The sequence below is a fragment of the Festucalex cinctus genome, chromosome 8 (genome assembly GCF_051991245.1).
Source record: "Festucalex cinctus isolate MCC-2025b chromosome 8, RoL_Fcin_1.0, whole genome shotgun sequence".
Classification (NCBI taxonomy): domain Eukaryota; kingdom Metazoa; phylum Chordata; class Actinopteri; order Syngnathiformes; family Syngnathidae; genus Festucalex; species Festucalex cinctus.
The window spans coordinates 21,713,148-21,726,172 of NC_135418.1; the positions used below are offsets into that span (position 1 = coordinate 21,713,148).

Here is a 13,025-nt window from a genome sequence, read left to right on the forward strand (position 1 = left end):
GAGTAAGTCGTTGATTTAAGCAAAATTATCTGCCAATATAACAAAAACATTTAGTAGAAATACAAGTACAAAAGAAGTAGAAGTACAAAATAGTAGAAATTATTTTATTTTTACATATTATGGTAAATAAATTAAATCAATGATTCAGATTGAAAAATTAATAATTAAATGTTCAAAAAATGTCTAAATTGTTAAGTTTTCAGAAAAAGAGACAAAAGATAGATGGAAAACTTTTAAATTACCTAAAAATGCCCAAAAAGGAAGAGGAAAAGCAGAAAATTACCATAAAATGTCAATGAAATTGCCAAAAATGTCAGAGAATTGAATTAAAAGTGTAGAAAAGAAAATGTTCAAAAGGTAACCATAAAATGTCCAAAAACAAAAGAGGAAAGTAGGAAAATTACCATAAATGTCTTTGAAATTGCCAAAAAAAAAAAAAAAGTCAGATTTTGAATATATATATATATATTTTTTAACTGTAGAAAACATTGAAAATGTAACCATTACATGTCCAAAATCAAAAGAAGAAATCCTGAAATTTCCCTAAAATGTCCACAAAATTTACAAAAAAATTGTCAGAAAAATGATAGCAAAAAAGGCAGAAAAAATGTATTAAAAAAGCCATATAATATCCAAAAAAGAAAGGAGAAACAGAAAATTACCATAATATGTCCATAAAATTGCCAGAAATGTAAAAAGCAACCAAACTAACAAACAGAAGTTGACAGAAAGGTAGAAGTCTAAAATGTATGAAAAACAAAAGTCTCAAAAATTACAAATATATATATTGATGTTCACTATCTGCCAAACTGTTCCTTGTTTTCCTTTCATTTAGTGCTCAGAACTTAACTTTTTGCTGAGCCCTCAAATCCAAAATTAAACCGAGCTACCGCTCATATCTAGAAAAACTCACAAGTTGGGTCGCTTGTAAGTTGAGGCTAGCGCTTTTTGAAATGGAGGTGGATCGGTGTCTTGGTGCATGCAGCCTTTAATTTGTAATTGGTTGTAACCTTGCTTATAGCCTTTTAATGGTCAGTCATGCATTCCTTTTTACACTGAGGCCACCCTCATTTGCAGAATAATTAGTCAAATATGTTGCGTACTTGTCTTCCTACCTGCTCGCCTCCTGCAGAGTGCAAAACGGGACAAGTGGGAACCCTGCTGCTGGTCAACCCAGTGGGCCAGAACGGGCTGGACTACTCCGGCCTGATGTCGGAGACCGCCAAAGTCTTCGGTCTCCGCGGCAGGCGGCTCAGACTTTACTTGGACCAGGACCTCAGCCAGAGTAAGCTCAAGAGTGATGCCAGCAGTCAGTCATTCAGTTGGATTTGTCATTGTTCTGACCGTCGTCTCATCTCCTTCAGAGCTTCCGGCCAATTCTGCAGTCAACTCTCTGGACAGCAAAACTCTGTTTGTGCGAGTCCTTCCCACCTCGGCGGAATCGTAGAACACAAACACCTCAAGACTTGTCCTCACTGTTACAGTACAGCTTCCGACAATTGCATTTTTATTTTTTTTTTTAATCCTCCTTCCTATATGATCATGAGTGGAACTCCATTTTGGGTTTATGCAACCATTTAGGACCCAGAAGCACACCAACATAAAAGTAGCACAGGCCTCTCTCATTGAAAACAGTTAATTATGCGGTTGTAGGTTTCGTTCCCATTCAAAACTTGCAAGGTGTTTCTCTTCGAAACTCATTTAAGGTATGTCACGGGTCAGGGAGTCATTACGGCTGTGGCAATTAATTGGGCGAACCAATTTGCCTTTTTGTGGCCACACGCCGTTTAGAATTGAAGAGATAAAACTTTTATTGCTTTGTGAGTCTTCATTTGGAAAGTTGAAATGAAATTTTCGGGCGGCTGAGCTTTCGGGTCGACCTATGGAAAAATGCTGTCAAATGGAATAAATCAATGGTGACGGAAAATGATTTTTTTTTTTTTTTTTTTGCTGCTCTTTCAACCTTTTCAAGAGAAATACGTCTGGTCCCGCAGTGTTAACCTCATTTGCTCTTTAGTTTGTCTGCCCGACTCACACACTTTGTCCCATTTGTTCGCCTTACTTTCTTTAATTGCAAGGTCGGCCATTAAAGGCAACAAAGGGGATTAAAGGTGCTTTCAGCAGTAATGAGGGAGGACAATAAAAAATAAATAAAAGATCCCACCCACAGTAACAATAACAACTTGCATGCAAAGCACTATTAAGTGAAATGATTAAACGTGACGTAAACGAAAATATCAATATTGTGACGTTCATCGCAGCATCAAATAGTAATACTATCGCTGGTCATCTACATTTCTCTCCAACCATAATTGTCAAACAAAAAGCAACTCTGAATTCCACAATCCTCCGGAGTTATAGCTCTAAAATTTAAACAAAGGTCACATTTGATTTTACGCAAGTGAAAATTGGTGCTGTTGATAAAAGCAGAGACACCGTTGCCCTGTTAAAAAGTGGAAAAGGTCACATTTGACTCTGGTGTATGTGACGTGTAAAAAGTGTTCTATTGCTATAAAAAAAAAAAAAAAAAAACATGGAACATACTAAAACACAATTAGTATCGCTTCTTTCAACAGAAAAAAAGTACATTTCTATGTTTCCGTTTTGCTGCAATTAGCATTAGAATTTAGCTAAGTTTCATCATTATTCACAAATGTGCTTCGAATTGTGGGGAAACAGCTTGTTTTCATCATGGCCCTGGTTGTTGATCTATTATACTCTGCTGGCCGTTTTTGTAATTACTACCTTTTTTTTTTTTTTTTCACCCGTTTTCTGCATTTGAGTGGCTGCATCAAAGCCTTTTGTATGCTCTACCATAAAAAAATGTAAAAATGTAAAAGTATGTCTTTGGGTCACTTAATAATTTAAAATAGAACATATTTATATGTTTTTGGGAGCAAATTAGTTAAAAAGGTGTGGCAATCATAATCATTACTCATCGTAGTAGTTGAGATCTGCAATTCAACACCACCCCTTCGAAAGCAAAACAATTTAACATGAACATGTCAAGGAAGTACCAGCTCATCCAGTTCAGAATCATTCGTCCCTCAACAAGATATTAAGTATATATTCTATTAACACAGATTCTGTTTCATTCATTTCCATTGGCTGATGTGGACTGGGGCCATTTGTGACTTTGTGAGCCTTTGTGGAATTGTTTTAATTGATGTACAATCAATCCAAACTTTACTACTGCGCTATTTGCCTCATTCATTCAAGGCGGAAGATTTGTAGTGTTACCAAACTGTAAATAATTCTGCATTGTTGGGAGTTATTCTAGTCTAAAGCTTAAAATTCCTCCTACGTATGAGGCACAGTAGGGACCTTCTGAGGGGTCACCCAAGTTCCTTTTTGTGTGTGGCTCACTACGATTAGCACATTACTGTAGCTTTAATGTACTTGATGATCCTTTTTTTTTTTTTTTTTTTTTTGTAACTCACATTATTAGTAGAGCTTAATTCTTCACAAATGTATCTGAACAATCTTTAAGTTCCTCTTAAAGTCCTCGAGTGAACACGTACCACCTTAGGTGTGTAATTGCATGTTTTTTTTTTCTTTTTTTGGTGGCTTTTAAAAGGTTTGAAGCATTTTAGTAGGCAAGGGTGGGATTTGATGACTTTTCATGTGTGTGCGTGGTCAAGTGTGTGTGAAGGGTTTTGGGGGTGCAATCTATTTCGAGCTTGGCCTGTGGGAGATGTCTTAGTCCAACCGGGAGGGCGTGGGAAGACCACCATCTCTTCTGTGTCACTGTTTGTGGCGCACGTCTGTGTATGTGCCATCCTAACAGGAAAAGAAATGAAACCGGAACGACAACTCTTATTTAATAAAAATCACACAAATCTTAAAACTATTTCAAATTGTTTCAAATGGTGTGGGATGAGCAGCAGAGCCACAATGAACAATTTTGCCAAGTCTTCTTTGCCATCTGGTCAGTGGTCACACTACAGTCTGAGACCAAACCTTATCCTCCAGGATGACAATGCACGACCGCACGGAGCGGGTTTTTACCAGAGACCATCTCCAGAATTTGGTTGTGGAGAGGATGGAAGTGGCTGATCTCAACCGCAATTCCCACACCGACCACTTGTGGGCCAGCTTGATGTTGAGGTGCCAGCCTGTTCGAGTTTCTTGAATGTTAAAAGAAATTGTTATATTTTTAATACGTCTTCTTGTTCTTCAAACAAACTTCAATCATCCAATCCACAAAACGAGTAAATGGCTAATGTAAGCTGTTTATTTCCGTAGTGAATTTTTTAAGGAGTCATTTTCTATTTACACATTGTTCAATATTTGTGCTATCCGTTAAAAACAAATGTCTGCGTTTTTTATGACAACTACTACTTAGTCGTAATTTGTTAATTTTCATCTGGTTAAAATGTAATCTTAGATAAACTATAATTAAGCCCCTCCTCCTTCAGGAATTTCACAAAACAGCCATTTTGCGCATTAGCCGATGACGGCTGTAGCTTCTTATTCCCTAATTGGTCGTTTGTGTCTTATAATGTTACAGCTGTCATGTTACATTTATTTGCGTGTTTTGGTCGGTGATACTTATCTGGCTGCAAAATGTTTATACAATTTCAAGTCTTTTCAGGGTGAGTTGCCATGTGTCGACCGACACTTGACGTCCTCGATGCCAGGTACTGTTGCTCACACTTAACACAAAAGCAGGTACAGTAGTTGGCTAAGCTATGTCGCTAAATAATCAAGTTCTGGCAAAGTTTATTGATGATTCCGCCCTTTGTGACATATTGTACATTTGTTAGAATGTGATAAGTGGTCACAAATACAGAATTTTATTTATTTATTTTAGTTTACCACCATTTTAGATACTAACATAAGACGATTTTTGGAAAGTACTTGTGCCCATTTTTAAGCGCAAGGGTAACGTCATAGTTGTGAGAACTACAGATGTAAAGTTGATTAGCTACGCGAATAGGGTAGACTAGTGGAGGCCATACTCAGGAAAGAAGTGTGTTATTGTGAGGAACATTATGATTTAATGTCTAGGAAGAGTACCACAGGTGTATGAATACTCCAAGCTTACGTCACAAAATGGCGGTGTTAGTCGGTGAAAATAAGCTGCGCATATGATAAGCGTTGGACTTTAGATAGGTTAGTTGTAACGTGATTTGTGAGGATTATTTTGATTTGTGGTGAAATGTCGTTCTACTACTGTGTTTTAAATAGGGTCTACTTTTAGCAAAAAAAAATATTTTTTTTTTTAAAGTGCAGTGATTTGTGTTCACTATCAAGTGTTTTAGTTTTACAGAACAGTAACTTGTTTATTGACAGTTATGGACAATCTGTTACTTCAAATATCTTACTCAATATTATTGAATGAAAACCTCAGTTATGTAAATGTCCACTATAGTTGTTTCCCTCGCTCCCTCCTCCACATCTTCCTCCTCCTCCTCCTCAAGTGTTGTTTCTCTTTCAGCCTCTCATAATGCCTCCGCTGAGGTGAGTACAAGAGGGAAAAGCCCAAGCTATAAGCTCCATATTGCCTTTGGAGTCACGCAGGTGAGCCGACTGGCACTAACGCGCCCGAAGGATAAACCGCCGGGCACCCAGAACAGGACCCGCCGTTTCCCCTATGTGAGTACCGCATAATTATGCAGTGACGGTGTTATTAAACGTGCACACCATCATTGATGATGGTGGTGGTGGTGGGGGCAAGGGTGAGGTTATGGGTCCCCCACCCCCCAAGTCAAATGGTTGAAGCTTGACCCTATTAACTTTCTCAAACTAAGATTAGTGTATAAACTTTAATCTTAAGTGTTTTTTTTTTTTTTTTTTTTTAGTTTTTTTTAGCATCAGCACTAATAGGCAGCAGTATTCAACACCTGTGAGTCACAACTTGACTGTATGGATAGGAAAACAATCACATTACTTGAGTATATATTTGCATATCCTAGTCGTCCCAGCACACAAAGTGTGTCAGATGGAAAATTTAAAAGAAGCCAGAGGTTTTATTTTTATCTGTTTATTTCACTGCGTTTGGCTGCTGATCAGTCCAGGGAGTACGCCGCAGCTAGCCCCAGAGTCAGCTGGCATAGGCTCCAGTTCACCCACGGTTGTAATGAGGACAAGCAAGAAAATAGATGGATACTTGTTTTTTTGTAGAAAGAGTGAGTGGCTGGTGGGAACGTGGAAAGACAAGACCCTGCGATAACGTGCAATATCTCCCGAGAGAGAAGCGAAAAGTCAAAAGTCACGAGTTGCATTCAAGTGCCTCTACAGAGTTGGCATTAGCTCATTGCGTCTTTTGCCTGATTTGAACAGAAACAAACGTTTGGAAATGCGTCAAAAATCTTTGCATCTTGTCTCCTGCTGGCTAATGCTAAAATGGATCATGCTAACTCGTGCTAACGTTCATCTGATATTTCCAAAGTTCTCAGCTGTCTTGAATGCAGCATAAGCAAATCCTACTTAACCCATTTCCAGGAAACCTTCTGTAGGGATTTGTTTCATGATTTTAGTTCATGTTGTGAGCACCTTTTAATATGTTTTGAATATATAATTTTTTTTTGCTTCATTTCCAGTATTAGGGTAGTTGGTGGTTGCTGAAGAGCGATGTGGAGGGACTTGTGGCAGGCTTTTCGTACATGCAGTGGTAGTCATGTGCAGTAAATCATCCTTCACATCAGCTCAATATTAGCTCGATCCATCTCTTACTCCGTATAGCTCACCCCCACTTTTCTTCTTCAACTGTGGTGGTCTTCATTTTGCATCATGCTATCCATCTATCCATCTATCCATATGGTCTCTCCATCTCACCAGTCAGATAATAATACAAAAGCTACATAGTGTTTTTTTTCACTTGCTTGCAACACAGAAAGCAATTTGGAGATGTTGTGATCACTTGGTTGCAATATGTAGTTTGCTGTAGTTCCTTGCCAGAAGAAGTACGTCCAGTAAAAACAGTCATATCAAAATGGTCGACTTCAGTTTGTTTTATGACATGGGTCCCATGGAGTTTTTTTTGTACCTCCTGACATGAAGTTTTGTATTAATGTAAAAAAAAAAGTGAGGGTTAAGATTTGGAATGTCCACGTATTTCTTGTTAAAAGTGCGTGTCTTCTTGCTGTAGATGCTTGTAGGTGTTGTTAACCAATAAATAGTCTAAAGTGAAATCAGCACTCACTCTTATTAGTAATGTATAAGGGACTTGCCATTTTCTTAGTGCGTGTTTGAAGGAGTGAACGGAAAAATGCTTGTTCAGTCAGTGGAAATAGCCCCTGAGAGCAAATAACTTGACCATGCTAATGCTGCGTCCACACAGCGGCCATTAAAGATACAATCAACGACCCCCATGCACTCGCTGCACCGCGCAGTGGGCCCGTTAGCCCGAGCACACCGAAGAGCCAAAACGAATGCTGCTCTTGACAAGGCGCCCGCTCTAGGTGGACTATCTCTATGCTGGCTGACCTGCAGAATGATCCCAAAATAGTGTTTTACATGCAGGTCGAGCAGGTTCAGTCTTTGTTAATTAGGTGCTGCTAATGATGGCAGATTTAATAAATGGAAGACTGGTACATTTATGAATAGGCTTGTGGACACCGGCCACATCATTAGGCACACACACGGATAGTAATTGCATGTTCTTTAATGTGATATCCTAGTGCATAACCTGAGATTTATTGCAACATACATTCAAAGAGTCACTGAATTCTTGACTTTGGCAACAAGCCCGAGGGGCCAAACTGTCACCAAAGTAACCTGTTTGAACAAATTCAGGTGAACCTAGCAACACATGGTAAGCCAAACCTTTTTTTTTTTTGGGGGGGGTACACATGTACATACGATCATGGGTGCCCACAACAGATTTGTGGCCGGCTGCATCATCTGTTTGTAAAATACTGATTTTTAATTGGAATGAGGGGATCCGCTTCAATTGGCCATGAAGTCGGCTGCGTTCCATCTCACAGTGCCGCAAAACATCCCTGTTATAGCTATGCTAGTCAAGCAAAATACCAAAACAAAGAAAACTCCAACCCATGCGCAAAATTAGACTTGCACTGAGCACAAAAATAGAGCCCTGAATATATTCAGTGGAATTTATCTGTTTGATATTACATATACATTACATTGGTGTTGTGACCCTGGAATCAAGTCTATCATTTGGCCTTTGGGTAATTTATGCATATTAACACAGCCTCAAGGTGACTTCCATTTTTCATGGTCACATGATGATGTCCTTCACTGTGAACTGTTGAGTAAAGAAGACAGTTGAGTAAAGAAGAAAGGGATGGCTAAATCCTCAAGCAAAACATCAAAGATTTGTTTGTTTACGAGCAGCGGCTTGGAGTCGACTTCTTTTCAAGCATCGGGCCTTTGGGTGAAACTTTCAAGTTGATTCAAGGCAAATATTAGTTGTGATTTTAATTAGCCTCTTGTCAGTCATGTTGTAGCGGAAATGTACCGGAGCATGCAGGAACTCTTTGTAGACACGCTGCTTGAGCATCTGGCCCGCGATGAAGGAGAAATCTCATTTGTTAGTTTGGATTAGAAATGTGTAATTTGCAACACCAGTCTTGGAAGTTGAGACGTAAACTGACTGTTTTCAAACAATAGAAGAAAAAAAGTGTTTACTGTAGTCACTGGCAACAGATCACTAGCTAAATAGCATGGCTAGCGTAGTTTGTTTCCACTCGGACGTTATTTCTGTTTGTACTACTTTCTGATTTTATTGAGAGAAATGCAATTGGTTATTTTCTTTTGATGTTTACTAATGTACGCACAGCATGTTCAATTATTCTATTTTAAAGGTTGGTACATAGATGATGGATGTATTTTGTGGATGGGCGGTGTGTAGTTTGTTTATGTGGGTAGCTAGGCATGTAGGTAGAGTGCAGGTATCGTAGGTGGTATATCTTTAGATAGTATGCGTGGCAGGTAAGTCAACAGTTATAATAAAGCCATTGTTGAGTTAAAGGAATAGCTTTCTGACAAAGTGTCGATTAACACATTCATTGCCAGACAGCAAAAAATGCATCATTTGATGTCTTTTTTTCCGTCAATGGCAGTGAATGAGTTAAAGTAAGAATATTGGATCCATTTTTCGTTATAAGTGGGCTTGTTGGCACCTTTGCGCTTGAAGCGATCCTAATGAGTGCTTGGAATCCCACCAAGCCCACCAACACTTGTTGGGACCCACACTCAGGTCAACGTGAGCCTTCTCCAATTCTAGATAAGTTGCGGTGTGCTTGTCCTCATCGCGTCTTGGCTTCATCGGCATCCTGGCGCTATCTTCACCCTGAATCCACTCGCTCACATATTCACCCCACCTTGTCACCTCCCTCACTTTGCTGCAGTGCGTCCTCCTCCTTCTCCTCTTCATCATCATCATCCCAATCATCGCTATCATCATCCTCATTATCACCAGCAGGCACATTAACATCTCCGTTACTCCTCTTTAAAGCATCTCCCCTTTCTCATTGTCCTTCCTTTTCTTAATTCCCTTCGTGTGTGCTGTTTGTTCCTGCTGAGGCTTTTTTTTTTTTTTTTTAACACGAGCCTCCTGTCTGCCTTTCATGTGTGATCATCGCCGTGAGAAATCGCTATTTCATCCTCCTCCTCCTCTTCCTCTATCTTCTCCAGTGATGAGCTGTGCTGTTCCGAGGGAACCGATGCCCTTGGTGTGACCGTGAATGAGAGAGAATATAAGAGAGAGCGAGAGAGGGAGGGAGATGCATGCACTAAAGCCCTGCAGTAGCAAGCTAGTGAGCAAGCAAGTTGTTGTTTTTTTTTCCCTCTCAGCTGCTTGTTGGTATATGCAAATGTTCACATCAGAAGGGATGGAGCAAACAAGAAGCAAATGGGGCAGCACTAGTCTCGCCCCCCACATGCTCTAACTTTCGTTTGTAGCTTTGAATCAGGCTAGAGGCATTTGCATTTTATTTTATCAAACTTGAATTTATTTATCATTATAGCATTTTATTTTCTGCAAATGTGTCAAATGAGTAACATCAAGGAAAACAGTTGTATCATGATAAGGCCAATGCCGATAGTGCTTAATCGGCGAATTAAAACAGTTCTAAAAACATACAATGAATAAAGTAACCCCTTTTTTGGTCCATTAAAGCTTAAAATACAATAAAATATAATTTACAGACAATGTGTTAATGTGTAAAAAAAACAAACAAACAAAAAAACAAAATAAAAACAAATAAAAGCAAAAGAATCTGTCAATTTTTGCAGAATTTAAGCGCTGATATCGACCGAATAATTGATTAGGCCTGCAATAGTGCACTTTATTAGCGTTAAAAAATAAAAAAAATAAAAAAATAACATAACCACGAAAGAAGTTTTGTACAATATTTAGGGTCACACTTAGTACCTGTAGAGTCAACTGTGGCTACACTCAGAAGGGCTAAACGTGAAAGTAATGTAAGGTTAGAAATGGCTGTAACCCACCAAAAGGTTGTCCAATTGAACCATTGTGGTCACCCGCTACTGCGTCTGTCTTTAATCCGTCAATGTCCCTTCTTAAATGTGTCTTATTTGAATAAAAATGGATGATGACGGTGCGATTTAAATGTTATTACTGAAGACGACCGACCAGGTCTCCTCTCTAATGATTTCCCAGAAAGTGTCACTCAGGATTAGGACTTGCCTTTCTGTCTTCTGCTTAGTTTTGACATCACAGCTTTTGACATTGAACAAAATGAATGCAAATTGGGTGGATAGAAGTCTAGTCTTGATGGAGCAGTAACACATTGAACTGCTGAGGCGCTTTTGTGCAACACTGTGAAACGAGCTGTAATGACATGGGCTTAGGTTTTGCACATTTTGTTGTTGAACTTTTAATAGTCCAATCTCTTTGAACAAGTACAGAATTAGCCTACATTCTGTGCCGCTTAGTGTGCGCAAGTGTGTGTAGCGCTCTATGTAGCCTGTGTGAGCTAACATTTCTCGGTACCAGGCAGATCAGTTGCATAGCAACAGGAACTTTTTTTTTTCAAGAGCAGGAAAATCTTTCAGCAGTGGAATGTGTTGAGAACAAGAGCAGTGCAACGAGACATTGGAAGGATGCACAGCCTCAACTTTTTCACATTTGATTGAAATCATACAAAAATGTAAGCACGAAATATTTCATTTGAATATCAAAGGAGACATTAATTTTTTTTCATGCAATTTCTTTTCCAGGTGTTCTAATAACACACATTTCAGAGAATGTATTAATTTCACTGCACCTGATCACCACCCACAATATTGATGTAGCAACTAATGACCCCGTGACTTGGTGGTTTGGTGACTGTTTGGTGAAATGTCGGTATGAACCTTTTGACTACACCTTTACACGACTTTGTAGTTGTGATTTTGACCCGCGGTGAATTCCCAAACACATCTGTCTTGAACCAACTTGATACCTCTTGCCCCTCGGGGGGTAGTGCAACAAACATGGCAGCGACTTTTGTGTATAAATGTTACATAGTTTGCACCACGAATAATGGAGATGACATTTTACGGGCAGAACGTGCGGCTGCGTTTTCGGGGGGAAATTGTGCTGACTGATGGCGTGCTACTATGACTGCTGTTCGCTCTTACTGTGAAGCTGGAGGGGACACATGAGTGTGATATCCAAATACGGTACATACATATTAACACAAAGTCATTAAATTGCTCATTAAAATTGATCAAACTGTCAGTCGGCCATGAGCTGCCAGGTAAAACAAACTGTTAAGGGGCAGTGTAAAATCTTATTGGCTTTGCTGTCATATGCACATTGAAATTGTCACTGAAATTTCCTTAAAAAAAAACAAACTTGTTCACACTACTGTATGCCCCGATGATTACTTACCTACCTTTTATTTTCAGCTTTAAGTTTGCTTCCGTTCGAAGAAAGAGGCTATAGTTGATCGTTGCTATCCGTCAATATGTGCTACAGGTGCTGACATGGCAGTAATCACATTTTAAGACGCCTTGGGGAATAATGCATATCATTATTCATTGCTGCCATTTCGTAATTTACACTGATTGGACTGTGCACTTGTGCAGGGTTGTGAGTTTGGTATTGCAGTGGTGGAAGCGCTATTTATTAAATTGCTCAATATATTTCAGTATATTCTAGACAACAAGTCCAAAAGATGATTTGTACTCTGCTGAAGTCATCTTGGAAGTTGAGTTTTGGTTTTGTGGGAATTTATTGCCGTTCTGTGGCTTTATTATTTGTGATTTAAACCAGTGGGATTCTTTTTGTGCGCTTTGGATGCTGCAGTGTGATAACTTGTGTTTGAGCATGCTACTGCTAGCTTTGTATCTCTTATCAAGTAACCACAACTTGTGTTTGTGAATGTACTCTTTTCTATTTGCTTAATAAATCATTTCCTCTGGAAAAACAGACAATTCCTTCAGTCAATATTGCCTTTTAAGTGACTCTTAAGCTTCCTTTCTTTTGTATCTTTTACGTATATATGTTTTAATCCTGATTTACCCATCCATCCATTTTCTTGACCGCTTATTCCTCACAAGGGTCGCGGGGGGTGCTGGCGCCTATCTCAGCTGGCTCTGGGCAGTAGGCGGGGGACACCCTGGACTGGTTGCCAACCAATCGCAGGGCACACAGAGACGAACAACCATCCACACTCACACGCACACCTAGGGACAATTCGGAGCGCCCAATTAACCTGCCATGCATGTCTTTGGAATGTGGGAGGAGACCGGAGTACCCGGAGAAGACCCACGCGGGCACGGGGAGAACATGCAAACTCCACCCAGGAAGGTCCGAGCCTGGACTCGAACCGGAGACCTCAGAACTGGGAAGCGGACGTGCTAACCACTCGACTACCGTGCCGCCCTCCTGATTTACCGTTATATATTATTTTTATTTTTTAAATCATTAACTCATTCATTCATTTTATTCATTTGTTTTTCTTGTCTGTATTTTAATTTATTTTTATTGTTTATTTTTTTCTTCCCCAGAGTAAGGCCTTAGAATTTCAATGAACCAGATGATAAATGTTAGTTGTAACCAGAAAGGGAACGGACATGACATTACATAAAATACTGTACAGTATACA

At 39.3% G+C, this 13,025-nt stretch overlaps 2 protein-coding genes across 4 annotated transcripts in view; both read left to right on the forward strand.

The window, feature by feature from the left end:
• The window catches only part of iars1 (isoleucyl-tRNA synthetase 1), a 37,633-nt gene extending 35,706 nt beyond the window's left edge, over positions 1–1,927 (forward strand). The window contains exons 33-34 of the mRNA XM_077530013.1: positions 1,133–1,285; positions 1,365–1,927. Coding sequence (XP_077386139.1) covers positions 1,133–1,285; positions 1,365–1,447 — 236 coding nt within the window. The 3' untranslated portion in view covers positions 1,448–1,927. The remainder of the gene's footprint in view (positions 1–1,132; positions 1,286–1,364) is intronic.
• Positions 1,928–4,493: 2,566 nt separating this feature from the next.
• Positions 4,494–13,025, forward strand: part of atp2b2 (ATPase plasma membrane Ca2+ transporting 2) — a 90,558-nt gene continuing 82,026 nt past the window's right edge. For 2 of the 3 annotated variants that reach the window (XM_077528473.1, XM_077528472.1), the window contains exons 1-2: positions 4,524–4,640; positions 5,441–5,598. The gene's annotated coding sequence lies outside the window, so the exon portion shown is untranslated. Of the gene's footprint in view, positions 4,641–5,440; positions 5,599–13,025 lie in introns of all 3 variants that reach the window. The other variant, XM_077528475.1, reaches the window with a different exon arrangement.